Source organism: Myotis brandtii, unplaced genomic scaffold (genome assembly GCF_000412655.1).
Source record: "Myotis brandtii unplaced genomic scaffold, ASM41265v1 scaffold470, whole genome shotgun sequence".
Classification (NCBI taxonomy): Eukaryota; Metazoa; Chordata; class Mammalia; order Chiroptera; family Vespertilionidae; genus Myotis; species Myotis brandtii.
Genome location: NW_005367953.1, coordinates 188,009 through 214,780, shown reverse-complemented (window position 1 = coordinate 214,780; position 26,772 = coordinate 188,009). Strand labels below are relative to the sequence as shown.

The 26,772-nt window shown below is 40.8% G+C and overlaps 2 protein-coding genes across 5 annotated transcripts in view; one reads left to right on the top strand and one right to left on the bottom strand.

Moving 5' to 3' along the window:
• Positions 1–13,171, top strand: part of ZNF789 (zinc finger protein 789) — a 28,312-nt gene extending 15,141 nt beyond the window's left edge. For all 4 annotated transcript variants that reach the window (XM_014547312.1, XM_005875823.2, XM_005875825.2 and 1 more), the window contains 5 exons: positions 1,483–1,559; positions 5,750–5,876; positions 8,449–8,562; positions 10,589–11,589; positions 13,000–13,171. In XM_014547312.1, coding sequence (XP_014402798.1) covers positions 1,527–1,559; positions 5,750–5,876; positions 8,449–8,562; positions 10,589–11,589; positions 13,000–13,065 — 1,341 coding nt within the window. In that variant the 5' untranslated portion in view covers positions 1,483–1,526 and the 3' untranslated portion in view covers positions 13,066–13,171. The remainder of the gene's footprint in view (positions 1–1,482; positions 1,560–5,749; positions 5,877–8,448; positions 8,563–10,588; positions 11,590–12,999) is intronic.
• A 4,606-nt stretch (positions 13,172–17,777) lies between these two features.
• Positions 17,778–26,043, bottom strand: ZNF394 (zinc finger protein 394). The gene is made up of 3 exons (XM_005875816.2): positions 25,206–26,043; positions 22,905–23,097; positions 17,778–18,868 (listed from the first exon to the last, which is right to left on the bottom strand). Exons 1-3 carry the CDS (start codon positions 25,572–25,574, stop codon positions 17,790–17,792), a joined length of 1,641 nt encoding a protein of 546 aa, XP_005875878.1. The 5' UTR covers positions 25,575–26,043; the 3' UTR covers positions 17,778–17,789.
• Positions 26,044–26,772: the final 729 nt, after the last annotated feature.

Below are 26,772 nucleotides of genomic sequence, written 5' to 3'. Positions count from 1 at the left end.
GAGGGGGCGTGCAGGAGGCAGCCCATCAATGATTCTCTCTCATCATTGATTCTATCTCCCTCTCCCTTCCTCTCTGAAATCAGTAAAGAAATATATATTTTTAAAAAATCAATGGAAAACAAGGTACTTCTTCATTCATGTCTAGGGGGGAGAAAAATAATTTTCTCTCTACCCTTCTGAGTTAGCTGAAATCCTTGCAATAAAAGATTAAGAGAAACACAAGTTTATGAACATGTGTACCTCATGAATATATGGAGATACCCAGGGGAAAATGTGTAACTCCTGGATTGCCTGAATTCAGGCTTTTCCCATCTTAATAGGGAAAGGGGATGGAGAGTGTACCTTTTAGAGGTTTTTTAGAAAGGTGAATGGGCTCTTAGAAGAATATATGGGAGGTCTGGTAGTTTGTGTCAAAGTTTTCTAGTCTCCTCTCTGTGATAAGAGCCAATCTTCCCTGGTTGATGAAACTCCCTGGGAGGGATTTATGACAGTTGAGTTCCTTTTGGAGGATCTGTCTTTAGGAAGATAAAGGGAGTTCATAGAAAGCCTGTCTTTGCATTTGCTGTTTTTTAAGTGCCTGCAGCTCAAAATAATCAACATTCCAAAGGAGCATACTTTGGGGTGGTGTATTCTGCTACCCCTCACATGCTTTATAAGCTGAGCAGCAACTGCTGAGAGCCCAGCTTCTCAGCACCTTGAGTTTTGAAGTCTCCGCGTTTGTGTTTTGTTTCTTGCTCAATAAAATATCCATATGAAGTAAAGCTGAATTTCTTTTTGACAATGATTACTTCTTTGTGTATAACAGGTAGCCTGAAATCTGATAACTGCCCGCTCCCATTGGTCTGTGTCCATTGGTCATGCTCATATGCATGGATACAAGTCCTTTGGCTGATCTCTTACCCCACCACCCCACCCTCCCCTGCCTTCCCTCTGAGGTTTGGCAGGCGGTCTATTTGATACTTCTGTGTCTCTGGATCTATTTTTGTTCATCAGTTAATGTTGTTCATTATATTCCACAAATGAGTGAGATCATGTGATATTTATCTTTCTCCGGCTTATTTCTCTTAGCATAATGCTCACCAGGTCCATCCATGCTTTGCAGATGGTAAACGTTCCTTCTTTTTTACAGCATCATAGTATTCCATTGTGTAGATGTCCCACAGGTTTTTAATCCACTCATCTGCTGACACAGTGCTATTTTTATAATGAGGTACTGCAGAACATATTCTAGGGAAAAGGGGAGGGCTGGGCCACAGGTTCTTTTGACTGTAGTTTTGAAAATGGATCTAGCTTCAGAAATTACTAAAAAAACCTATTCTAGTGGCTTCTTTCATTTTATCACATATTCCAACATTAAATAGTGGCTTTGTGTTAGCTAAGGTTTATTGGCCCTGTTGGAATTCCCAGAGTTGCCTAGTGAGAGAGGTTCAAATGTGTACTGGCCTCACTCCTTACCTTTAGTTTTTATTTTTTCTCTTTCAGCTTAGCCTGTGGCCAGGATCCTGCCCCATCTTAGAAACCAGGCCATGGCAGCTGTGTTCCTGACAGCCCCAGGGAAGGTGAGCTGGGTTCTCCTCCACTTCCTCAGTATAGTCCCTGTGACTATAGTGGGCGATGGCTTTAATGTGGCTTCAACTCTTTCGTTCAAGTTGAGCCATCTTTATCAATTTGGGGATTTTTCCTTCTTGGAAGGCAATGTAAAGACCTTAAACTCGAGTTCTTTATGTGTAAAATGGGATAATGGTAGTACCTACAGTAAAGAGTTGTGAGGATTAAATGAAGTAAGGTATGTGGAGTACTTTTCATAGTATCTAATTACCTTTTAAGCACTCTGTAAGTTTTAGCTATTGTAACCACAGTTGTTTATTGTTTTTGTTAGTGAGCATTATTGTGTACCTATTGTGTACTTTATGCTGGGAGATAAACTCTTACTTCAGAGTTTATAAGATGTTTGGAAAGGTAGATAGGTAAATTCTTATAATACATGGGTAAGTTCTCATCTAACGGATATAATGGAAGCTTAATTATTGAATCAGTACACATTTGAACCTCTCTCACTAGGCAACTCTGGGAATTCCAACAGGGCCAATAAACCTTAGCTAACACAAAGCCACTATTTAATGTTGGAATATGTGATAAAATGAAAGAAGCCACTAGAATAGGTTTTTTTAGTAATTTCTGAAGCTAGATCCATTTTCAAAACTACAGTCAAAAGAACCTGTGGCCCAGCCCTCCCCTTTTCCCTAGAATATGTTCTGCAGTACCTCATTATAAAAATTCAATAATTAAGCTTATGGCTGGTGATGATAAGAAATTGAGTTTAAAAGTAAGGGACAAGTTGGAAAGCAATTGTAATAATTTTAAAGTGCAGTCTTGAACAGGAGGGAGGGAATTCAGGTTGTAGCAGATGGTCCATATTGCTCCAGCATCTCTGCATCTCCTGAGGGATCTTGAAACTCCACCTGCCTTCTCAGCTTTATCTCCAGCCTTCCCCCACAGCCAGAGGATCTGCACACCGGGATGCATAGTGCTCTTCCATTCCTCCATTCTTTTGTATTTCCTGTTCTTGCTGTCCACAGGCAAACTCACTTATTCATATTTTAAGACTCAACTCAAAAATCATCTTCTCTGTGAAAACCTCTCTGACTTCCTACATTAACTACATAACTTTTGCCTGTGTTCTCAAGTAGGGCACTCATGGGCAGGGTGCAGGGGAGGGTTGGGGACAGATTGCAGGTGAGTGTGTAGAGTTTTCTTTACAAAAGTTGGTCCAATGAGGGAATGAGAGTGGAAACCAGAGGGGAAGCAAGGCACAAGGCAGATCTTTTTAAGAATAGGAGATATTTTAGCATTTTTGCTGGCTAAGGGAAAGGAGTTAAGAGAGGAGTGAGTGTTTAGGAAAGAACACGCCTGTGTTTCTCTACTTTCATGCTTTTCACTTCTGACACCAGACGTGGGGTTATTCTACTTATCAAGCAGTTATGATACCAGCTAAGTGCCCTGCAATGTAACTCAATTCTGACAGCCTATTTGGACTTAGCATAGGGCCCTACAGGTTAAGGCCTTAGTCCAGAAAGACTGCCCCTTAGTTCAGACACCAATCACAGTCCAGTTTGTCACCTATGCTTCTGAATGACTAGCTATAAATTGGAGGTTCCCATGACCCCTTCCTCAGATGCCATTAATATGCTGCAGTGGCTCAAAGACTCAGGAAAACAGTTTACCTAGATTCCTGGTCTATTATAAAAGGATATAACTCAGGAACAGTCAGATGGAAGAGAGTATAGGGCAAGGTATGTGGGAAGAGGTGAAGAGCTTCCATACTGTGTCCAGGCATACCATGCTCCCAGCATCTCCAGGACTTCACTAACCCATATTGGGTTTTCAATGGAGGCTCATTACATAGGTTTGATTGATTAATTAATTGGCCTTTGATCATAGGTTAACCTTCAGCTCCTCTCCCCTTTTCTTAGTTGGGGGGTGGAAGGGGTCTGAAAGTTCTAACCCTCTAATCCTGTGGTTGTGCTGCCATTTTTAGGGACTTTCTAAAGTTCATCTCATTAACATAAACTCAGGTGTGGTGGAAGAAAGTTATGAGTAACAAGACATGCCTTTTACCTTTATGGCTCTGGACCTATCTGAGAAACCGAGGACAAAAGACCAAATATTAAAAGATGCTCATTTGGTATTATTCCTTTAGGAAATTCCAGGGGTTTTAGGAACTCTGTGTGAGAAACAGGGATGAAGACCAAATATATATATATATATATTTTTTACTGTAAATCACAATATCACAAGGGGAAAAGAGAGGAAAGAGAAAGAAAAGGAAGACTCATCATTGGATTCAGACCCTGGCAGAGACAGGAGAGAATGGAATCAATGGCAGAGGAGGAGAGATTACTAGAAGGACAACCTCTTCCTCTGAGGAAGAAGAGGAATGAGTAAAAATGTAGGTAATGTCTAGGGGAGGCGGTGGGGAATACGAGAAGAGTTAAAGAGCATGTGCCCCAAGGGCTGTTTTCTGGGACGTAACTGGCAGTGCATTCTGAAAGGGAAGGGGAGCTCCCTCTCCTCACAGCCCCCTCTAATTACCTCCCAGGGGTGTTGACCACTGGATCATTCCCATGTTGGTTTCTCCATCTTCCTCCACTGGATCGTTCACTTCCTGAAGCAGGGACCAGGACTGCTATAGGGTTGTACAGTTGTGCACTTAGCACTCGAGGGGGCCCCATCACACCACTTTTATTATAATAGAGTTGAGCAGTTCACAGCCTGAGTTGTAACCTTATATTTATTACTGACCGATAGCATGAAGGTTAACAACTTATTGGTGCTCAGTAAACGTTTCTTAAAGGAACAGGAGTGATAAATATGTAGAGTACCACTGTGGGGAATATAAGAGCAAGAGTTTTTGAGAATCTTTAAGGGCTCAACTGTAACACCAAATGTACAGAGATAACTCATGGGAGATTAAACCATTTCATCCCCTGGCACCTAATAACCTTCATGTAGATATAGAGAATGCAGATAGCTGAGTTGGTCAGGTTTAGGAGGCAATAAAAGGAGAGACATTTAGGATGGTGGTGAGAGAGAGCCTGAGGAAGTCAGGGTCAGTGGGGAGGAAAGAAAGGCCATGGAATTTGGGAGATTGTGGTGTCTGAATCCAGAGGAGAGGTGTGAGAAGCTTCTCAGGATGGGGTGGGTATTCTCTGTTAGTGAGCACCTCTGTTCTGCACAAATACCCCCTGAACCCACTCCATCAATGTCTTATAAGAGAAAGGAGTATAGTGAGCAGACAACCAGGCCTCTGCTCCAATAGCATATGAATGAGATACCTTCTGTTCTTGGCCCATCTGAGGTGAACACACATTTGCAAATGGAAACTTCGACTGCGTACATTGTGCCGAACACCTGATCCCCCTGGGTATACTCTGTACTTTTCCTGACTTTGGTCTGTGCCCTGGGAGGCTGACCTTTATATTTATCATCAGTGGGCTCCCTTGCCCTCTGGCTTCTGGTTGGTTTTTGGCAATGGAATGGTGGGAGTCAGGGGACCAGAGGCTTGGAGGAAATTAATGTCAGATGCTTATTCCTACAGCTTCCTCCTTGTTGGGCTGCATTTCTCTAAGACCCTGGTTTCAGCCTTGTTTCCTCTCAACAACTTTCTATATTCTAATAACCCCTTCCCTGCTTTCTCCATCAGACTTAGTCGGTAATGGTTCCCTAGGAGAGCCAGCCCCTGCATGCTTCAGCAGGCCCTGTTGGAAACCTGTCCATTCTTTTGTGACTAGTCTGCACACTAAGCTATCCTCAGTGACCTCATTTGAGTGTGCTATCTCTTCCCTGTGCGAGCCCTGGCAGAAAAATCATTTGCAAAGGGTGGTGTGTATAGAGCAGGATTTGGGCAAGTTGACCTGGACCTGATAGTAAAGTTTTATTGGAACACAGTGATGCCCATTTGCTTTCCATGGCTTTCTTTTGTGCTACAGTAGCAGAGCTGAATAATTGCAGCAAAGACCAAAGGGCCGGAGAAGCCTAAAATACTTATCTGGCCCTCTAAAGAAAAAGCTTCTGGCCCTCTAAAGAAAAAAGACATGTCTGGGAAGACTGAAGTTGATCCCTGAATCTACTTACTAATTGAATGAACTTGGCCAAATCACTTTATCTAATCAAACATGACTCATAGAATAATAGCAGCTCACAAAGTTATTGTCAGAATTGAAGCTATAATTAGTCACTGTGTTTTTAGGAGTTGCTGTCCTTTGAGGATGTGGCTATGTACTTCACCAGAGAAGAGTGGAACAAACTTGATTGGGCTCAAAAGGACCTCTACAGAGATGTGATGCTGGAGAATTACAGAAACATGATTTTGTTGGGTAATGACTTGGCTTACAGATTTGCCTTTGATTGTCTACACAAATTCTAAAATCAGAAAAAGCACTGAAAACCAGAAATGTTTTCATAACTCATTTGGCTACAAGATTCAACCTGGTCATCCAATGGCCGAACTTGACTTCACCCTACAAGTCAAGCTATTTATCATCCTTACTAGAGGCCTGGTACACGAAATTCGTGCACAGGTAGGGTTCCTAGGCATGGCCAGCGATCAGGGCCAATCTGTGGGGTGACTGGCGGGGCGATCAGGGTGCCCCTACTGGCACCTGCCTTGGCGGGGCTAGGGTCTGTGGGCTGGGGGCAGCTCCTGCGTTGAGTGCCTACCCCCTGGTGGTCAGTGTGTGTAATAGCAATTGGTTGTTCTGCCGTTCGGTCGATTTGCATATTAGGCTTTTATTATATAGGATTTTTCCCATTTGACTTTTGTATCTATATATTTAGCATCAGGAATATTAATGTGCTTGATTAAAGGTACAGTTCCAAACCCTGTTAGGTTTTGGGGTAGTATATAATAGAAAGTCACCCTTACTAAATCTGGAAAAATTCTGAATCCTGAAACTCATCTGGCTTCAGATAAGGGATTGGGGATGAGGAAGTTTCCTTTTGTTTTAGAGTTCATTTCCCACCACCATTGACCTCTATATCTATAAGACTTCTTGGAGTTGAAAAGATTGTGGCTGATTGGATTCCCAAAGGTTAGCTTCTTACTCTCTTGAAATGTCTTATTTCTTTTCTCTGGAAATGATTCCTTCCTTGTATGCAACATCACTCGTTGCCCAGGAAATGATTCTTAACTGACTTGACTTTATTTCTGAACCTTCACTGCTTCTTTCTTCCCAGGAGCCAGCCTTTCTCTTAAGCCAATGCAGAATGTCCTACTGTGGAAGTTACCTGGATAAATAGTTTTCTTTCTGGGGATATATGCTTGACCCTCACACTGACACTCTTGACTCAGTTTCTGTCATAGGATTATCTACCCACCTCTGGGGTTTTTTTATGATTCTTTTTCTTTAAAAAAAAAATACAAGAGCATATTTGAATACATGGAAGGTATAGAAAAGCATGAAGGGAAGGAAAAAACATTCAGGGGTAATACTGTTAATATTTTGGAGTATTTACTTCCAGTATTTTTTTCCCCATGCTTTAAAAAATGTAGCTGAGTGCCTTGGCCAGTGTGGCTCAGTTGGTTTGCCCTGGTCAGAGTACATGTGGGAGGTGACCGATTAATGTTTCTCTCTCTCCCTCTCTCTCTCTAAAATCAGTAAAAACATTTTTTTAAAATGTAGTTGAGCATATTCTTTGTATAATTCTGTAATCCCTTTAAAACTTAACATTATAGCATCAGAATTTTCCCTCTGCTATTAAAAACCCCCATAATATAGTAAATAATCTTAATGTAAATCTATTGTATGATCCTTACCATTTAATTATTTTCCCATTCAGGAATATTAAGCTTGGCTTTGTTTTAGTTGTTGATTCGCTTGTGTGTTTATCATTTTCTATATGATAAAGTGCCAATGGATATTCTGACTATAAATCTTTATGTGAATTTCTGATTATTCCCAAGATATACTGGTATTCCTAAGACTGGAATGTTGGAGTTAGCGGGTATGGTACTTTTAAGTTTCTTAATATATATGTATTATTGAATGATATTTCAGCAATAGAGTAGAAAATAAAAAGTCCCAGTGCTCAGAAATAACTTGTCAACATTTTGGTTTACTTTTTCCTACTCTTTTCATATATATGTATACTTATGTACATATCCACGTATAGTTTTAAAACATTAAATTTGGATCATACTTTACATGAGTTTTGAATTATACTCTACATGAGTTCTGTATTCTGCTTTAAAAATGTACAGGGAGCACTTCCCTGTTTTAATATGTTTTTAAAAAATTATTATTATTGAAAGTATTACATATATCCCTTTTTCCCCCCATTGACCCTCAATAAATATTTTTTAAACATGGATTTTTAATATGTGCCTAATACTTTTCCCTTTATTATATTAATTGCTATACTTTAATTATTCCCCTATTAACATTTATTTCCAGTTCTACATTGTTGCAACTCTGCTGAAAATCTCTGGAACCTTAATTTTTTCCTTTGGCTGTATTTCTTTTCTTTTTAATATTTTTTATTGATTTCAGAGAGGAAGGGAAAGGGAAAGAGAGAGATAGAAACATCAATGATGAGAGAGAATCATTGATAGGCTGCCTCCTGCATGCCTCCAACTGGGGACTGAGCCTGCAACCCAGGCGTGCGCCCTGACCAGGAATCGGACCCATGATCTCCTGGTTCATAGGTCAATGCTCAACCACTGAGCCATTTCTAAGAGTGAGTTTACCACATCCAAGGGGTGAATATCATTCAGGCTGTCAATAAAGATTGTCAGATTTTCACAAAGATTGTGCGGATTTCTATTCTCAGGAGCCCTTTTGATTATTGTCCTTATCTCCTTGCCACTGTAGACCCAAAGTGGTTAATCTGAGCTCTAGGGCATCTCTGTAACTCACTAACCATCACATCCATTTACTTCCCCATGAATAGGATTTCAGATTCCGAAACCTGAGGTGATCTGTCAGCTGGAACAGTGGGAAGACCCATGGATCCTGGATCTACCAAGAGCTGGGACTAGAAGGGCTTCCAGTAGTGCTTGCCCAGGTGGGTGAGAAGTCCCAGACAAGCAGAAACCGTAAAGAGGAAGGGAATCACATTAATGAAGCTCCTTCTGTGTCCTTAATACTGAGCCAGGTGTTTAGCATACCTTCTCTCACTTCTTCATCCCTACTACCCTTTGAAGGTAGTAGTAATACCATAAGCTCCATTTTCCAGAGGAAGAAACTAATAGATTAAGATATCTCTCACACGGAGCATCAGCCTGTGGACTGAAGGGTCCTGGGTTTGATTCCCATCAAGGGCACAGGCCTGATCCCCAGTAGGGGGCGTGCAGGAGGCAGCCAATCAATGATTCTCAATATTGATGTTTCTATCTCCCTTCCTCTCTGAATTCAATAAAAAATATATATGTATTTTAAAAAGATAATCTATCACACAGAAGATTGCTAGTTGGGATTTGATTTCAAGTTTGCAAAGCGCATTCTCTTTTGCATTAAAGTACTTCACTGAAGCAGCTGGTCTGGTGTTTTCTGACAGCTCTTATGCCATATTAGCTATTGCTTTCTTCTACCCTCATTACTTATCCTTTCTCTTGTTCCCTTGCTTTCATTTTGCTTTTGGTGTTACTTGGTATTTCTTGATGTACCTACTTTTTCCTACTTACTATCTCCTGTTGCTGCTTCTACCCTTTTCCATGTCCCTCTACTCCAAGGTTTCTCAGTTGGAGCACTTCGACATTTGAGCTTGATAGTTCTTTGTTGAGGGGAGCTGTCCTGTGCATTGTAGGATATTCAGCAGCATTCTTGGCTTCCACCCACTAGATGCCAGTAGCACCACCCCAGTTGTGACAACCAAAATTATCTCCAGACATTGTCAAATGTCTCCTAGGATGTAAAACCACCCTGGTGGATTACCTCTGCTCTATTTTGTTGACTTTTGTACCTTCTTCTCTCTGGTTCCTTTTCTTTCTATCTTACACTTTTTTTCATTTTTAAGGAGTTCTTCCTCCCAGATATATTAAAAAACATGTTTATCGTATAAGATACTCTCCCCCCCCACATTTATGTTACACTACTGAGTACCTTTAGTAAGTTGCTTTTCAGTAATGATGAGGGGTTCACTTTGTTCTCACATTCTCTAACACACTTTTTAAAAAAATATATTTTATTGATTTTTTTTTACAGAGAGGAAGGGAGAGGGATAGAGAGTTAGAAACATCGATGAGAGAGAAACATCGATCAGCTGCCTCCTGCACACCCCCCACTGGGGATGTGCCCGCAACCAAGGTACATGCCCTTGACCAGAATCGAACCTAGGACCCTTCAGTCTGCAGGCAGACGCTCTATCCACTGAGCTAAACCGGTCAGGGCACTAACACACTTTTTTAAAAAATATATTCTTATTGATTTCAGAGAGGAAGGGAGAGGAAGAGAGATGGATAAAAACATCAATGAGAGAGAATCATTGATTGGCTGCCTTCTGCATGCCCCCCACTGGGGATCAAAGCCCACAACCCCGGCACGTGCTGACTCGGAATCAAACCTTGATCTCCTGGTTCAGAGGTCGACATTCAACCACTGAGCCACACTGGCTGGGATAATACCTTCTTGTACATTTTTTAGTTGGTTGGTTGATATCAAGAGCTCTTTCAGTTATAAAAGCTGAGAGTCCTATTAAAATCAGAATTTTGGCCTCTCTATTATGATGATGTAACTAAGCAAACATTTCTTAGCTTCATTTCAGTGTCTTATATTACAAACAGTTGGCTTCTTTTCCCTTTTTTTCTTCTGTGTGAACAGGTGATTTATATATTTTCTTTTTTTAAAATATATTTTTATTGAATTCAGAGAAGAAGGGAGAGGGAGAGAGAGATAGAAACATCGATGATGAGAGAGAATCATTGATTCGCTGCCTCCTGCACATTCCCCACCGGGGGATCGAGCCTGAAACCCAGGCATGTGCCCTTGACTGGAATCCAACCTGGAACCTTTCAGTCCGCAGTCCGACGCTCTATCTACTGAACCAAACCAGCCATATATATTTTTTTATTATTATTTTTATTTTTTGCTAGGTTCTGAAGCCAGATACCAGATGATAAAGCTAACTCCAAAGCAGAAAATTTCTGAAAATACAGAGTCATGTAAGATATCGGTGGTAAAGCAGAAGACGGCCATGACGCCTTCAGAAAAGTTACTTAAATTTAACAAATTTGTGGACATTTACAGAGTTGTACTTCCTACTGTTGATAATGAATACAACAAGTACTTCCTTCAAAACCTTAACCTTTTTCAAGATCAGAATGGTCAAACAAGTAAGAAGCAGGGCAAATATAGTGAGTATGGAAAACCCTTCAATCAGAGATCATTGTTTTTGAGGCAGAAGCAAATTCTGACAAATGCAAAATCTTATGAATGCAGTGAATGTGGAAGAGCCTTCAAACGTCAGGCAAATTTTGTTCGACATCAGAGATTTCACACTTCAGAGGATCCCTTTGAGTGTGACATATGTGGGCAAGCCTTCAAACAGAAGTCTGCTCTTACTGCCCATAAACAGTGTCACCCTCAAGAAAAGCCATATAGATGTCATGAATGTGGAAAATGTTTCCGTCAGATGGCATATCTTGTTGAACATAAAAGGATCCATACCAAAGAAAAACCCTATAAATGTAGTGAATGTGAAAGAACATTTAGTCAGAATTCAACTCTAATTCGACATCAGGTAATCCACAGCGGAGAAAAACCCCATAAATGCCTTGAATGTGGAAAAGCCTTTGTTCGGAACTCAACCCTTAAGAGCCATCAACAAATTCACAGTAAACAGAACGCTCACAAATGCAGTGAATGTGGAGAATCCTTTGGTCGGAATATAGATCTCATTCAGCATCAAAGGACCCATACTAAGGGGAAATTATTTGAATGTAGAGAATGTGGAAAAACTTTTAGTTTTAAGTCAAATCTTCGTCGACACAAGGTCATTCATAATGGAGAGAGACCCTATAGATGTGACAAATGCGGGAAATCTTTCAGTTGGCGCACAAGCTTTATTAAGCATCAGAGTACTCACAGAGAGCAGGTATCTATGTGACTAATGAGAAAAGCTATAATTTAAAGACCAGTACTTGTCACTATTGCAAGTATATGTAATTAGATCGTTTTACAAAAATAATAAACAAGAGCTGAAGTCCGTCTTTCTGTGGGGGCCCTCATTTTGTAGGTAACCTTGCTGTAGTCCAGAATTACTTAATAGAAAATGTAATAGGCTGTTGTATCCAGTTTCCCTTGAGCCCCTATACCTTTGTTCCCCCCAAGTCAAGGCATAAGGGAGGCTTGGTAGCTTTGCTCTGTGGTCCCCCAGGCTGGAGATCATTTAATATATTATGAATGATTTAAGAAGGCCTTTCTTGGTTTTACACAGAATAATGACTTGATATTGATAGGCTGTTTAAAAGTAAGTGCCTCTTGTAGCTAGTGAGGTATTAAGAATAAAAATTTTTAATAAAATTTAGTTCTACTGTAGTGATTTTCAACGTTTTTCATCTCATGGCACACATAAACTATTTACTAAAACTCTGTGGCACATCAAAAAATATATTTTTGGCCGATTTGCCCAAAAAAGTAGGTAAGATTTTGATTCATTCACACCGGAAAGCTACTATTGTGTTTCTGTTGTCATTTTTTTTATTTGACAATCTAAGGGAAAAGAGGTTAGCACCCCTGACTAAATGGTCAGGTATTGCATATTTTAAAAATTCTTCCCGCATAGCAGTGTGCTGGTTGAAAATTACTACATTCTATGAAGAGTTCTAAGTCAGTGCTTACAGCAGATGCTGTTGGTGTCCTGCTCCTGCCCCTTTGGCCTTAGCCTCTCTGTGTGTTTCATTTGCCTTGGACTATCTTCATCTGTTGGTCTGCAGGCTTTTTCTAAAATCATGAAAGGCCACTGCTCTGTATATCCTGGGAGCAGGCTTTACCCAGTGCTTGATGGGAATTTGATATAAACCAGATCTCCCTCCCCTTGGGAGGAGCACATAGGTTATCTGAAGCATCTGTTGTACACTGTTTTCAGATTTTCCCATGGGATTATACACATTCACTTACAATGGCAGCTGTCTTTTCCCTTATCTGTCCCTTCACTCCCCTACCAGTGTTTCAGCACCTCTCCCACAAGTAAATGGCTTGTACTAAAAAAGTGTTAAATATAATCCTTGAGGAGCCATATCCTTTCATTCCCACAGTTATTCCAAGCATATTTTTTGTAAAATAAAAATGGTTTATCAATTCCAAATTGTATAAAACACATGGGAGAAACCTAGCCAATCAACACAACTGTTGCCACATGGAAAGTTACTTGTATCAAACTTCAAGTTTAACAATGTACAAATGTTCCTTTTATCATGTCTATAGTAATTACCTATGCTTTTCCATTTAAGTGTGTTTTTAAAACTCTACATATCCCCATTATTTTTTCTTTCCCATTTCCCAGTACAATAACGGGAGGAAGAGGATCCCTCACATCCACAAGTTTCTAACTGGAAAGAAGGGGCAGTAGAAAACTGCTTAGAGAGTTGTTTTAACCATTCCCTGTCCGGGCACATGCCCGGGTTGTGGCTCAACCCCCAGTAGGCGGCGTGCAGGAGGCAGCAGATGGATGATTCTCATCACTGATGTTTCTCTTTCTCCCTTTCTTAAATCAATAAAAACATATTTGAAAAAAGCAAATGATCTGAAACAAATCTGGCATGTTAAGAATGGATAAATCTGTGTGGTACATATGTGAATGTTCTTTAAAACCAGGCTATTTTGTTTATTTGTATGTTAGCAATATTTCATAACAAACTATTGTATCCAGTTATTGGATACAATTATTTCACAATAAATAATATAATGCAAAAGTATATGAAGATATGTGACAGTAAATAATTATAAAAAGAACCTCCCAGGCATCTTCACCCTAGTTAAGAATTAGGTCATTTTCAGAATCACAAAGCCCCTTACAATCTCTCCAAACTCATCTCCCTTTCTCTTCACCAAAGGTTAACAAATAAAATACTCCGAGTTTTATGTTATCATTCCTTTGTATAATGTATACATACTATTTACTCATGTCTGGACATTACACTATTTAGTTTTGCTTATTCTGGAATTTTACATACATGGAATACTTTTGTACTTTCACTGCACGTGTGTTTTGAGAATCATCTGTATTTCTGTGTAGCTGTGGTCCAGTCATATTTACTGGTGCTCAGTATTTCTTTGTAGGAGTATACCACAACTTATGAATCTATTCTTCTGTCAATGGGCTTTTAGAGTATTTCCACTTTAGGCCTATTATAAAACAACATGTCAACATGCCTTAGCTCCCTGTGAAAAGCCCTAGACATAGACACATTTTCATGATGAGTCATAAGATACATACGTTTTTCAGCCTGAATAAGTAATGCCAAGCCTTGGCTGAGTAGCTCAGTTGGTTAGAGAGCTGTCCCGATACACCAAAGTTGCAGGTTTGATCCCCAGTCAGGGCGTATAAAAGAATCAACCAATGAATGTATAAATAAATGGGACAACAAATCATTTCTCTCTCTAAAATCAGTAATGCCAAACTTTCTATAATACATTTAACAATTTACACACCCAACAGCAATAGACGAGAGTTCCCACCACTCTATGTGTTTATGAATACTTGGTTCTGACATTTTTAAAATTATTTTTTTGTTAATCCTCACTTGAGGATATTTTTCCATTGATTTTTTGAGAGAGTGGGAAGGGAGAGAAAGAGAGAGAAACATCGTCTTGAGGGAGGCACATCCATTGGTTGCCTTTGCACACGCCCCGACTAGGGCTGGGGATCAAGACTACAACCATGCCCTTGATTGGAATCGAACCCAGGACCCTTCAGTCCATAGGCCAACACTCTTTCCACTAAGCTAAACAGGCTAGGGCCTGACAGATTTTTAAAGATTTGATAATCTGTAAGGTGTGAAATAGTAGTATCTAATTGTGGATTAATTTGCATATCTATTATTACTAATATAATTGAGCAGCTTTTCATTATCATGGGCTGTGATTTCTATTTTGTGTTTTCCTGATCTTTTTTTTTTTTTCCTGATCTTAATGTAGTTGAATTTATCAGTCTTTTATAGTGCTTTTTGAGTCTTGTTTCAGATTGCTACCAATTTATCAGAAATTTGTTTTTCTTCCTAGGTGCACAGCTAGATCACATTTCACAGATTGTATTGTTCAACATGTCTAGGTGACTGAGTCCTAACCAAGAGAATGAGTAGAGGTGATGTGTGCTACTTCTTGGCTAGGCCCATGAAAGCTCTGACACCTCTGTGCTCTTGTCTCCCTTCCAGTTGACTAGGTTAGAAAACCCAGGGCATTTTGGCAGCCATGTATTGAAGATGGCAGGGCTGCCATCAAACTGATGGCTTGGAGGAGAGCCACCCTGCCAGTCATGTGTATGTGCCTTAAACTTACAGGAGCGAGAAATGAACAACTATAGCTTTTGGGGTGTTTTTTAGAGCTGTTATCATAAGTTAACTTTATACATGTTTAAGATATTCTTCACTAATCTGAGATCAGAAAAAGACCACTTATATTTTTGTCAAAAGAATTGAAGTTTCAATAAAAAAAGAAAGCTGAATGAATTATTGAATAAGTAAGCTTCGTTTTTTAGCAGTTTCTGGTATTATTTGTGTTTTTACCCCCAAAATGTATATGTTGAAGCCCTAAATCAGTGTCTCGGAATGTGATTGTGATTGGAGACAGGGCCTTTTAGGAGGTGATTAAGTGAAAATGAAGTCACTAGGGTGGGCTGAAATCTTATGACTGGTGTCCTTATGAAAAGGAAATTTGGAAGACCACATGAAGATAAGGAAAAGACAGCCATGTATAAGCCAAGGAAAGAGGCCTCAGAAGGAACCAAACTTGCCAACATCCTGATCTTGGAGTCCCCAGCCCTAGTCGGGGCGTGGTGAGAAAATAAATGCTATTTATCATCCCCGTCTGTTTTTTTTTTGTTTTTTTTTATGGCATCAGAGCAGACTAAGACTCTCACCCTTCATAATATAGGGATCAGAGATTACATAAACACATTAATTTACTGTATACAGTAGCTGGTATGGTAAACGTAAACAAAACCTACCCATAGTGTTAGTAAAGAAAACATTTTGGGGTAAGATACTTGAGAAGCAAAAATTTTAAATTGTTTTATGAGAGTGGAATTTTTCCTTTGTTATTTGTGATTTAGGGACTGAGGAAAGGAAGATGGGATTAAAAGCAGAGGAAACATCTTGACCAAAGGCATATATGTGGGAAATTTAAGTAGCATATAGGTAGCAGTAAATGTCTGTAGAAGTTAGATAAAAACTAAAATTGGAGAGAGGACAGTTCATTCTAAGTTTGCAGAGTTACTATAGTAAAAAGAACACTAGGATCAGAACCTGTACCAGGTTATATACTATATAACTATCACTTACTATCTGACTTTGGGAAAATATCCTTGATAAGCTTGGAGAAAATACCACTGATACAGCTTATGACCTGCTTAAACTTTTATCATTGCCCCATTCTCAGTCGTTTTCTTAATACTGAATCTCATTTAAATAAAAAGTTAACGATACCTAGGCCAGCCCTTTCACAGTCCCTCCTGTTGGTTACAAGGAAGGTGAAAGGAGAAAGCACACACTACTATTCTATCACATCCAAGACAGAGGTGAGATCTGAAAGGCAATTACTTTGGTTTCCGTTTTTGTACATTTAGGAAAAAAATACGAGGTAAGGTGACAATGCTAGAGTAGAATTCTCATAATAGAACATAATTGACGTTTGCTTCAGGGGAAATTGGGAAGTTGTATTAAAAGCCAAAAATAGCTCACACACTGATCAGATTTCTACCTGAGAACCTAGTCTTAGATTCTAGAGAACAATCCAAATTATGCTAAAATGACATTAACATTCACTACATACTGCCTTGTTTGCAACAACAACAAAAATGAGAAATGCCTGAAATTTCCAATAAAAGGAAAATGGCTCCATTGTTACATCCATTTGTTGGAATATGATGCAGCCATTGCATAAAGGTAATAAAAACCATATAAAATCCTTAATACCTAATGTTAAATACACAAAATATAAAAACTAATTTTTATTATACAAAAATATCAGAAAAAAAATCCGAAGGAAATACAATTGACTCTTGAACACAAGTCTGAACTGCAAAGGTCCACTTATACACAAATTTTTTCAATAAATATACAGGCAGCACTCTGTACCTACAGGTTTCACATCCGTGGATACAACCAATTGCAGATGGAAGACAGTATTTTCAACCTGCGGTTGGAAATTTGCAAACATGGAATGCTGATTAAATGCATTTTCCTACATCATTTAATATAAGGGACTTGAGCATATGCAGATTTTTGTCAGCAGGGATCTTGAAGCCAATCCCCACAGATATCTAGGGATGACTTAAATATTGGGGGGAGTCAAAGTTATACATGGATTTTTTGACTGTGCAGGGTGTAGGCACCCCTAACCCTCACGTAGTTCAATGATTAACCGTAAATGCCAGTAACAGATCAAGTGTGGGAGTATGGGTCATTTTCTCCCTTGTTGTTTTCCCAAATATCCAGTCATGTGCTTATATCCCTTTAGTTTAAAAAAAATGTTCAGAAAGAATTTAGATGCAATAGATGTTACTAGTGTGCAGGACTGGAAAGAGAAAAAGATAGATTTAGGCTCTAATCCAAGTTTTAGTTGTGCCTACAGTTTAACACAATAGGGAAAGAGTGGGAAAGAGGAACTCTGTAAAACTGAATATTTTAAAAGTCAAAAACAGAGTGGCTCTTGCATTCACTGAACTGAATGTATGAGGTGTTTTGAATGAGAAAGTACTTGAAATCCTCTCTACCATCTAATTAGAAAGACAATTTTAAGTTACTAAAATGAATTCTTAGGGAAGTAATGTGAGTGCGAAAGATTTGGTCCAAGAGCAGCAGAGGTAAGGGTGGAGAGACAAGGACAGACTGTTGCACCCTTTTCAGAAGTCTCCTCCACAGATCCATCTGGTAGAGGGGCTCCCAACTTACATGCTTCTCCTTCATAGCAATACTCTATCAACATATGTCTTGAGATTTAAGTAAGACTGAATCTATCTTGGTTGTGATGCCCAAGGAAATATGACCCATGATTGACTGAAATATACCAAAAGCCAGAGAATGTAGTTTCAGGGCAATAATAAAATGAAAGAAAAACAGCTCATGCAGAATCATGTCAAAACGATGGGGCTTTATTTCTGTGGATCCTTTGGTGTCGAATAAGGTGTGGACTCTGTCTAAAGCTATCCCCACATTCAAGACATTTATAAGGTCTTTCTCCAGTGTGAGTTCTCTGGTGTATAATGAGGGTCGCACTCTGACTGAAGCGTTTCCCACAGACGGAACATTCATAAGGCTTCTCCCCGGTGTGGGTTCTCTGATGTTTAGAGAGGTCAGAGCACCGTTTGAAGCTTTTCTCACATTCTTCACATGTATAGGGTCTTTCCCCTTTATGGATCCTCTGATGTCTAAAACGGTTGGAAATACGGCAGGTCTCCCCACATTCAGAACATTTATAGTGTTTCTCTCCTATGTGGATTCGTTGATGCCGATTGAGATGTGAGCTCTGTCTGAAGCTGTCCCCACATTTGGGACATGTGTATGGCTTTTCCCCTGTATGCGTTCTCTGGTGTTTAACCAAGGCAGTACTCTGAGTGAAGCTCTTCCCACATTCTTTGCATTCATAGGGTTTCTCCCCAGTGTGGATTCTATGGTGTTTCAAGAGGTCAGAACGCTGTTTGAAACTCTTTCCACAGTTATCACATTTATAAGGTCTTTCTTCACGGAGCTGCCTCTGGGTCTGAAAAAGGCCTGAAGTATGGAAATTTTCCACATTGTCAATAGATTTGTGAGGTTTCACCACTTGAAGTTTCATTATATTTAAACTCTGTTTGCACCTGTTGCCATGTTCAGCACCATTAACAGACCGCTCTGCTGTCAGGCCAGGCTGACAAAGAACCAAGTTGGAACTTCTGGCACTATTCCCAATTTCATTATTTTTGGAGTCTCCCTCTTCTGTGGAAACATTCTTGAGATCTGAGATGCTGGTGAGTCTTTGCTCCTCAGGAGAATTTTCAATTTTCAGGAATAAAGGGTTTCTTGAGTGCTTTTCTACCATCTCCTCATGGGTGTCACCACATTTGGACAACAGGGGAGCATTCCCCTGGGATCTTTCTTGTAGCTGCATCTGTGGCTCTACTTCTAGAATTTCTTGCTTTGGAATTAACTCTTTGTTCTCTGTTCTGGTTTCCAAACCTGAAATATTAAAATACAAATTGCTGACATTTCATCCTGTGCAAGAGTGAAATAAATGAGTGCTAGCAGAAAAATAGCCCCACCAATAACCTTTTTAATCTCGATGAAACCACTCCTGAAGTTGAACTGTTTTAGTTAACCTGTCAGATGTGTTCACATTTTCCTGTACAAACCCCATGTCTTTGCTTTATACTTGTGCCTGCACCCACCAAACCATCTCTTATCCTCCTGCCCCACTTCACTGTTCTATGAGTCACCATATTATGACAGGCAAATTTAGAAGGGTGTCAAGAGAGGTGGTATAGCTTTTATCCTATGGCTGAAGTATGATTTGACAAAGAAATTCTATTCATGATGAGTTACTGTATTAAACATACCAGGCGCCTCCAATGTCTGAAGGCAGAGTCTGTGTGGGCGATATATCTAGTACTGATTGAAAGTCTATAATGAACAGTCAAGACACCAGAGTCCATCCCCCAAGCCAGAATTCTTACAGTTTACTCTCCAAGAAGGCCAGACCAGATAAATTCTGGATCAGGGACATCAGGCATAGTTAAAGAACAGGTGACAGGTACCATGAGCATATCAGGACAATCAAGTGAAAACTAACACACTAATTGGTAAAAACCCAATGTACTGTCCTCTCCTCAAGCTCAAACTACTGGCTCCAAAGCTTAAGTTTTCCAGGCAGAAAGGGCAGAAAAAATTTTTTTAAATCCTCACCTGAGGATATGTTTATTAATTTTTAGAGAGGAAGGGAGAGAAACATTGATCAGTTGCCTCCCATTATCAGCCCCTACCAGGGATTAACTGCAACCTCTTTGGTGTATAGGATGATGCTTCAACCAACTGAGCCACCTGGCTGGGGCAAGGGCAGAAATTTTTACAGCAGGAATTTCATAGGCTTATTCCCTATTGTATCCCCATCTACAATAGCACCTGGTTTACTGCAGATACTCAATAAAATATTTGTTGAATAATCTCTTGTTGAAATATTTGTTGGAAAATAAAGCTAAGGAGATCTCCTAGAAAGCGAAATAAAAGATAAAGAAATAGGAAGGGGATCAGGGGACTTGACAGAATCAGTCCATGAGTTCCAACATCCAAATGAAAGAAATCCCAGAAACAACATAGTAAAAATGAGATAAAAATAAGTAGATAGATAAATAAAAAAGTACTATAGAAAATTTCTCACAACTCAAAGATATGGGTGTCTATGTTATAAGGGCCTGCCAACTACTCAGAACAATGAATGGGGAGAAAAAACACCTACCTCACATTAAGCCATATCCATTGTGAAATTTCATAGTAGCAGGAATAAAGAAAAGCTTCTAAAGCAGTGGTTCTCAACCTTCTGGCCCTTTAAATACAGTTCCTCATGTTGTGACCGAACCATAAAATTATTTTTGTTGCTACTTCGTAACTGTAATGTTGCTACTGTTATGAATCGTAATGTAAATATCTGATATGCAGGATGGTCTTAGGCGACCCCTGTGAAAGGGTCGTTCGACCGCCAAAGGGGTCGCGACCCACAGGTTGAGAACCGCTGTTCTAAGACTTCTACACAGGACAAACAGATTGTATGCCAAGGATAAAATATCACAGTGACATAAGATTTCTCAATAGCAACATGGCAAGCTAGCCAGAAAATTGAGTCTTCAAAATTCAGACATGTTATTTTTAATATTGAATGCTACATCCAGCCACACTATAATACAAATGTAAGAGAGGACTAAATATATTTTCTGAAATTGACAAAGTTTCAAAAAATTTAGCTCCCAAGTATATGTTCTCTGGAACACACTAGAAGAGTTCTCCATCAAATCAAGGGGGTAAAACGAAGGAAGAAAATTATATGGGATCCAGGGGGGAAAAAAGGAATTCCCAGGGTGATAGTGAAGGAGAGTCTAGGACAGTGATGGTGAACCTTTTGAGCTCAGCGTGTCAGCATTTTGAAAACCCTAACTTAACTCTGGTGCCGTGTCACAAATAGAAATTTTTTGATATTTGCAACCATAGTAAAACAAAGATTTATATTTTTGACATTTATTTTATATATTTAAATGCCATTTAACAAAGAAAAATCAACCAAAAAAATGAGTTCACGTGTCACCTCTGACACGCGTGTCATAGGTTCGCCATCACTGGTCTAGGACAACAGCTGGATAACCGGTCTGGAGAAGAAGCCTATTCACACTGGAGCAGAGGAAGCCTCAGGGGAATCTCTCCGAGGGGATATTTAAATGATGGCATATCTGATATATGTGAACATGTTGAAAGGAGTTTTACATTTCTAACAGAAAGCTTGTGAGTGAACTAGTGTTCAGTAGTTAGAAGAGTAAGCACATGCAGAATGAGGCATTTTTAATTCCAGGGAAAACTGTAAAAGGAAAGTGTAAAAGCTGTAAAAGAAAAGTTATTCAATATGTGGGTGAATGTAGATAGTATTTTGTTTTTTTTAGATTCAATTTTGATAGATACATTTTTATTGCCATTTTGTTGTTCATATTCTTAATCTTTTTTTCCTTCTCCTTTTATTTATTTATTTTTAATATATACAGTAAATATACTAGAGGCCCAGTGCACGAATTCATGCACCAGTGGGGCCCCTCGGTCTGGCCTGCGGGATCGGGCCAAAACCAGCTCTCTGACATCCCCCAAGGGGTCCCAGATTGCAAGAGGGTGCAGGCCAGGCCAAGGGACTCCACCAGTGCATGATCGGGGCCGGGGAGGGACTTGGGAGGTTGGCCAGCCGGGGAGGGACTGCAGGAGGGCTCCAGGGCGTGTCCAGCCAGTCTTGCTCAGTCCCAATCGGCTGGACCCCAGCAGCAAGCTAACCTATAGGTCAGAGCGTCTGCTCCCTGGTGGTCAGTGCACATCATAGCGAGCGGTTGAGTGGCCTTAACATATCATTAGCATATTACACTTTGATTGGTTGAACGGCTGACTGGTCAACCAGACACTTAGCATGTTAGGCTTTTCTAATATAGGATATAATAAAATATATTTTTAAAAAAAATAAACATAAATGATGATAATCATTGATTGGCTGTCTCCTGCATGCCCCACACTGAGGATCCAGCATGTTCCCTGACTGGGAATTGAACTGTGACCTCCTGGTTCATAGGTCGACGCTCAACCACGAGCCATGCCTGCTGGGTTCTTCTATTTTTAAAAGGAATACTTAGACTACTGTGTTAAGACATCATGCCATCAGCTGAATACCAAATGTTGACAAGGATATGGAGAAAGAATTCTTGTATACTGCTTGTATCCTTCTGGACAGCAAGATGGGCAAATATCCCTAAGTATATTCTTGTCAGAAACTCCTACATATGACCACAGAGAGAAAGACAAAAGAATGTTCAGTATACTGTTGGTAATGGTGAAAAACTGGAAGTCTTAAACTCCATTGACAGGAGAATGGATAAATGAACTTAGGAATATTCTACAATGTATATATGGATGTTAAAATGAATAAACTAGAGCGATATATGTCAACGTGGATAAATCTCAAAATGTAGTGTTGGGCCCTAGCCAGTTTGGCTCAGTGGAGAGAGTGTCGGCCTGCGGACTGAAAGGTCCCAGGTTCGATTCCTTGTCAAGGGCATGTACCTTGGTTGCGGGCACATCCCCAGTAGGAGGTGTGTAGGAGGCAGCTGATCGGTGTTTCTCTCTCATCGATGTTTCTAACTCTCTATCCCTCTCCCTTCCTCTCTGTAAAAAATCAATAAAATATATTTTTAAAAAAATATGAAGCCAATGTGGCTGATATTAAAATCTGATAAACCTGGGTGGTAGATACACAGGTGTCCATTATACTTTTCTGTATGTATTTTATTGAAAATGAATTAAAACAAGAAGCTGAATCTGTCACCTAACAAAACAGAACAGAAAGGTCTTACTTAAGGTCACAAAAGAGATCCTAGGACTCTCAACCCATTTCTCTGAGTGGCAGACTGGCTCAGGGATCAAACTAAAGCAAACCCTTCACAAATGACACACAGCTAGAAACAAGCAAAGTCATAGCACTTACTTGGTAGGACTGTGTTCCCATAATCCTTCAGCGTGCTCTCCCTGTAGAAGTCCCTCTGAACTGGGTCCAGATGCTCCCACTCCTCCCATGTTACAGGTACATCCTTGACCTTCACCAATCCCTGAAACAAAAAGAAACCTCCCGTCAGCACCTGCTGTCCCAGGATAGCCTTACCACTAGTCTCAGGATAAGGCTAGACTCAGTCAGCCAGTACTGAGGAGGAAGCACTGAGAATGAAGTAACAAACACTTCTGTTGAGCCTTTACCAGTGAATCTTGTACTGACTGGGTAGTTTCAAAATGACCAAAAACAGAAGCTGCCGTTCTCTTGCAATCCCAAAAAGCCATTCTGTGGACTGTCTACACTAACTTGGGGTAAGCGCAAAATAATCATTTGAGTTACATCACTATGATTTAGCAAAATGGAAATCTGATATAGATTAAAAATGTATAGATAACCAGACCAGAGTCCTAAATTCCAATGCTGGCTCTGTTTCCTCATGTGTGAAATGGATATAAATATCTGTCTTAAGAAGATGAAGGTACCTCATCAACAGCAGGCACTTAATAAAATTTCCTTTCCCTTCCTTGACCATTGCACAATAAGATGATTACCCAACAAGATGATCTTTTGAAAAGCTTATTTTAATGTAAGTTGACTATGTACAGAAGGTAAAGCCACAGTTCTTAGAGAGGGAAGGTTCTAAAACTGGTGCAGAGAGATTGTCTAGGTTCCAGTGATGACTCACCAACTGACTCCAAAAATCTCACACTCAATGTGAGGGAAGGAATTTTTTTTTTTTAATTTTCTACTATGTTTTGACATGTTAATAAAAAAAAACTTTCTGGCTGGGAGACTTCCCCTCTGAGTGTCAGCCAATTCTTAGAGAGCAAAGGTTCAGCTGAGACTGGTTAATGTGGAGCCCTATCTTCTCTATGGGGCCTGCACACCCAAGGAGGCAAGATTAGCCTCTGCCTTAATCACCCCAAGGTCAGGTACCAGGCAACTAGGAACCACTGCATAATTTACAGCTGACTGGAAGATTTAAACTAAGCAATCCTATTGTTTACCCTGCCATGCTCTTCCTTTCCCTCTAAAACCCCAATTTCGACTCTGGCCTGACTTTTCCCTAGCTCCTGTCACCTGCCTCCTGACTACGACCTGGTGTCTTTCCCATGAGGTTCTGTGTAGCATGCAGTGCCTCCTGTCTCCAGGACCTGAGTATAGGACATTTCACACCCTCCCCCCTCGCCCAGCCTCTCCTCCATCTCTGTGTAAAGGAAAACCACACTCCTGTGTGTCTCCTCTTAATACTTCATTACAAACTATTTCACTTCTAACAACAGATGTGTGTGTTTCCACACGTCAAGCAATCCTCCAACACCAGCTAGCTGTATCCTACAGTTTAACTCAATTCTGACACCATGTACCTGGCGATGGGTTCAGATCCCACAGGTTGAGGGATCAGTCCTACAAGACTGCCCCCTTCCCAACTTCAGATGCTAACTGTAAGCCCACACCCTGTTTCTGACCAACCAGCTTTAGATCAGAGGTTCCCTTGACCCTCTCTTTGGGTTCAAAATCAATTTCCCAGAGCAGCTTCAGAACTCAGGAAAACAATTTACTTACTAGATTACCAGCTTATTATAAAAGGTTATAACTCAGAAACCACAAGATAGAGGAGATGCATAGGGCAAGGTCTGGGAAGGTCCCACAATTTACTTACTAGATTACCAGCTTATTATAAAAGGCTATAACTCAGAAACCACAAGATAGAGGAGATGCAAGGTCTGGGAAGGTCCTACGCTCGGAAGCTTGTCCCCATGGAGCTTGGCGTGTACTGCTCTCCCACTAAGTGGATGCACTTACAATCTGGAATCTCCCTGAACCCCATGCAATTGGAACTTTTATGGAGGCTTCATCACGTTAAGTGTGATCAGTAATTGACTCCACTTGCAGCCTCTCTCCCCTCTCTGGAGTACTATTATCAGCTGTGGGAGGAGGGAGTCGCCAAACCGTTAAAAAGTAAAAAGGGAACCTCACACTCAAAGTGGTGGGGCATTGCTCTTCTAGCCTCCTGACATCTTTCTTACCCCAACAATCTAGTTACACAAAAGGGTGTCTCACAATGAGTCAACAACACTCTCGAGTAGGTGTTGTGCTGAGCGGTCTCCAACTCAAGGATCATTTCCTGAATGGAGTCGTCACTGTTTCCTACGGAAAGGAAGAAGTTTTATGCACATTCTAAAGTTCACACAAAATGTAATAAGGAAGAAAAAAAACCTTCTGAAACTCATACACCTCCCTTTCCCGCAGCTCCGGGGGCAGGGCGGTCAGGAACTGCTCCAGCACCAGCAGCTCCAGGATCTGCTCCTTCGAGTGCACCTCGGGCCTCAGCCACCTCCGACAGAGTTCCCGGAGCCGGTTCAGCGCCTCTTCGGGTCCGGCCGCCTCCTGATAACGGAACCGCCTAAAATACTGTCGACAAGTTTCGGGATCCAGACAGTCCACAGGCGGGTCGGGGTCCCGAACTCCCGGTGAGTCTTCCTCCACTTTTACTATCAGAAGTCCATCACGCAGGGACGGCGCGGCGACCCCCGGCCCTGCGGCCACCATCCGGGCCCCCGCCTCGGCGTCACTGCCTTCACTTGCGACCAAGCTCGAACTCATCTTTCTTCAGCACGCGCTGACTTTCCCGGAGTTTTGCCTTCAGGTGAGAAGCGAGCAAACCCTGCAAAAACCCACGGCACTCATCGTCCTTCCTTAAGTAGAGGCGCAATCCACCCGGCCCCCTGCAGGAGTCCTCCCACCGCCAGCTTCGCCACTTAGGACCGTCCCGTGACAAAAAAAAATCAACAGAAACTAGTAACTCGGGCCGGAAGTGCGTCACCGACTCCCTGCGGTAGACACCCTCCCGGGCATTTCCGGGATCTCTCTAGGCGCCTTGGAGGACTGGGATGAATCTTGGTGGTTTGCCGCCCGCCCCTTCCAGGGATGCTCTTCTTGTATACTCTGCTTTGTGCAGATTATAGTCCTTCAGGTTGCAGAACTAAGCGATACTCTTCTTTTAAAACTTGAATGTCATTCTTTAATACCTTGTCTGTGAATAAATTTTTTTTTAAATTAAATCTTTATTGTTCAGATTATTACATTTGTTCCTCTTTTTTCCCCCCATAAATCCATAGGTGCACGATTTTTGTCCAGTCTCTTCCCGCATCTCCCACCCATCCCCCTTCCCCCCCCAAGAATAGTCAGTCCATTCCCTTTCTATGTCCCTGATTCTATTATAATCACCAGTTCATTCTGTACATCAGATTATTTATTGTGAATAAATTTTTAAAGTCTTGTTTTAGGAAAAGTTAAAGATCCAACATTACAATGAGTTGTAAAAAACATTCACCCATGTGGTATTTGTTTACACAAGAAAGGTTTGTAGAGTATCTTCTACATGACGAGACATCGTGCTCGACACCATAGATGCAAAACATAGTCCTTGTCCTCAAGTTGCTCACAGTCTCCTGGGATCACGCTGGAGGACTGGGCTCAGGATGGCAGTCCTTTATTCTAGGCTGGGTAAGGGAGGTGTGGTGCTTGCATCCACACTGGCTGGGTGAAAGGTCATCCTTTCTCCCACGCAGCCTAGGGGAGGGGTGCTGCTCCCTTCCAGGTTGCCTGGAGGAATGGGCATAGTTGATTCTAGGCTGAGTGATGGAGTCCCAGGATCTCTGCCCTTCTGCCCTGATGCCTGAAACCCCTGGGTTGGGGAAAGACTGATGTTGGGGTCAGAGGAGGGGCAGGGCCTTACCCTGATCTTGAGGCCACAAATCTTGGTTTTCATGCTATCTAAGGTGAGGTAAGTGCCCATGAT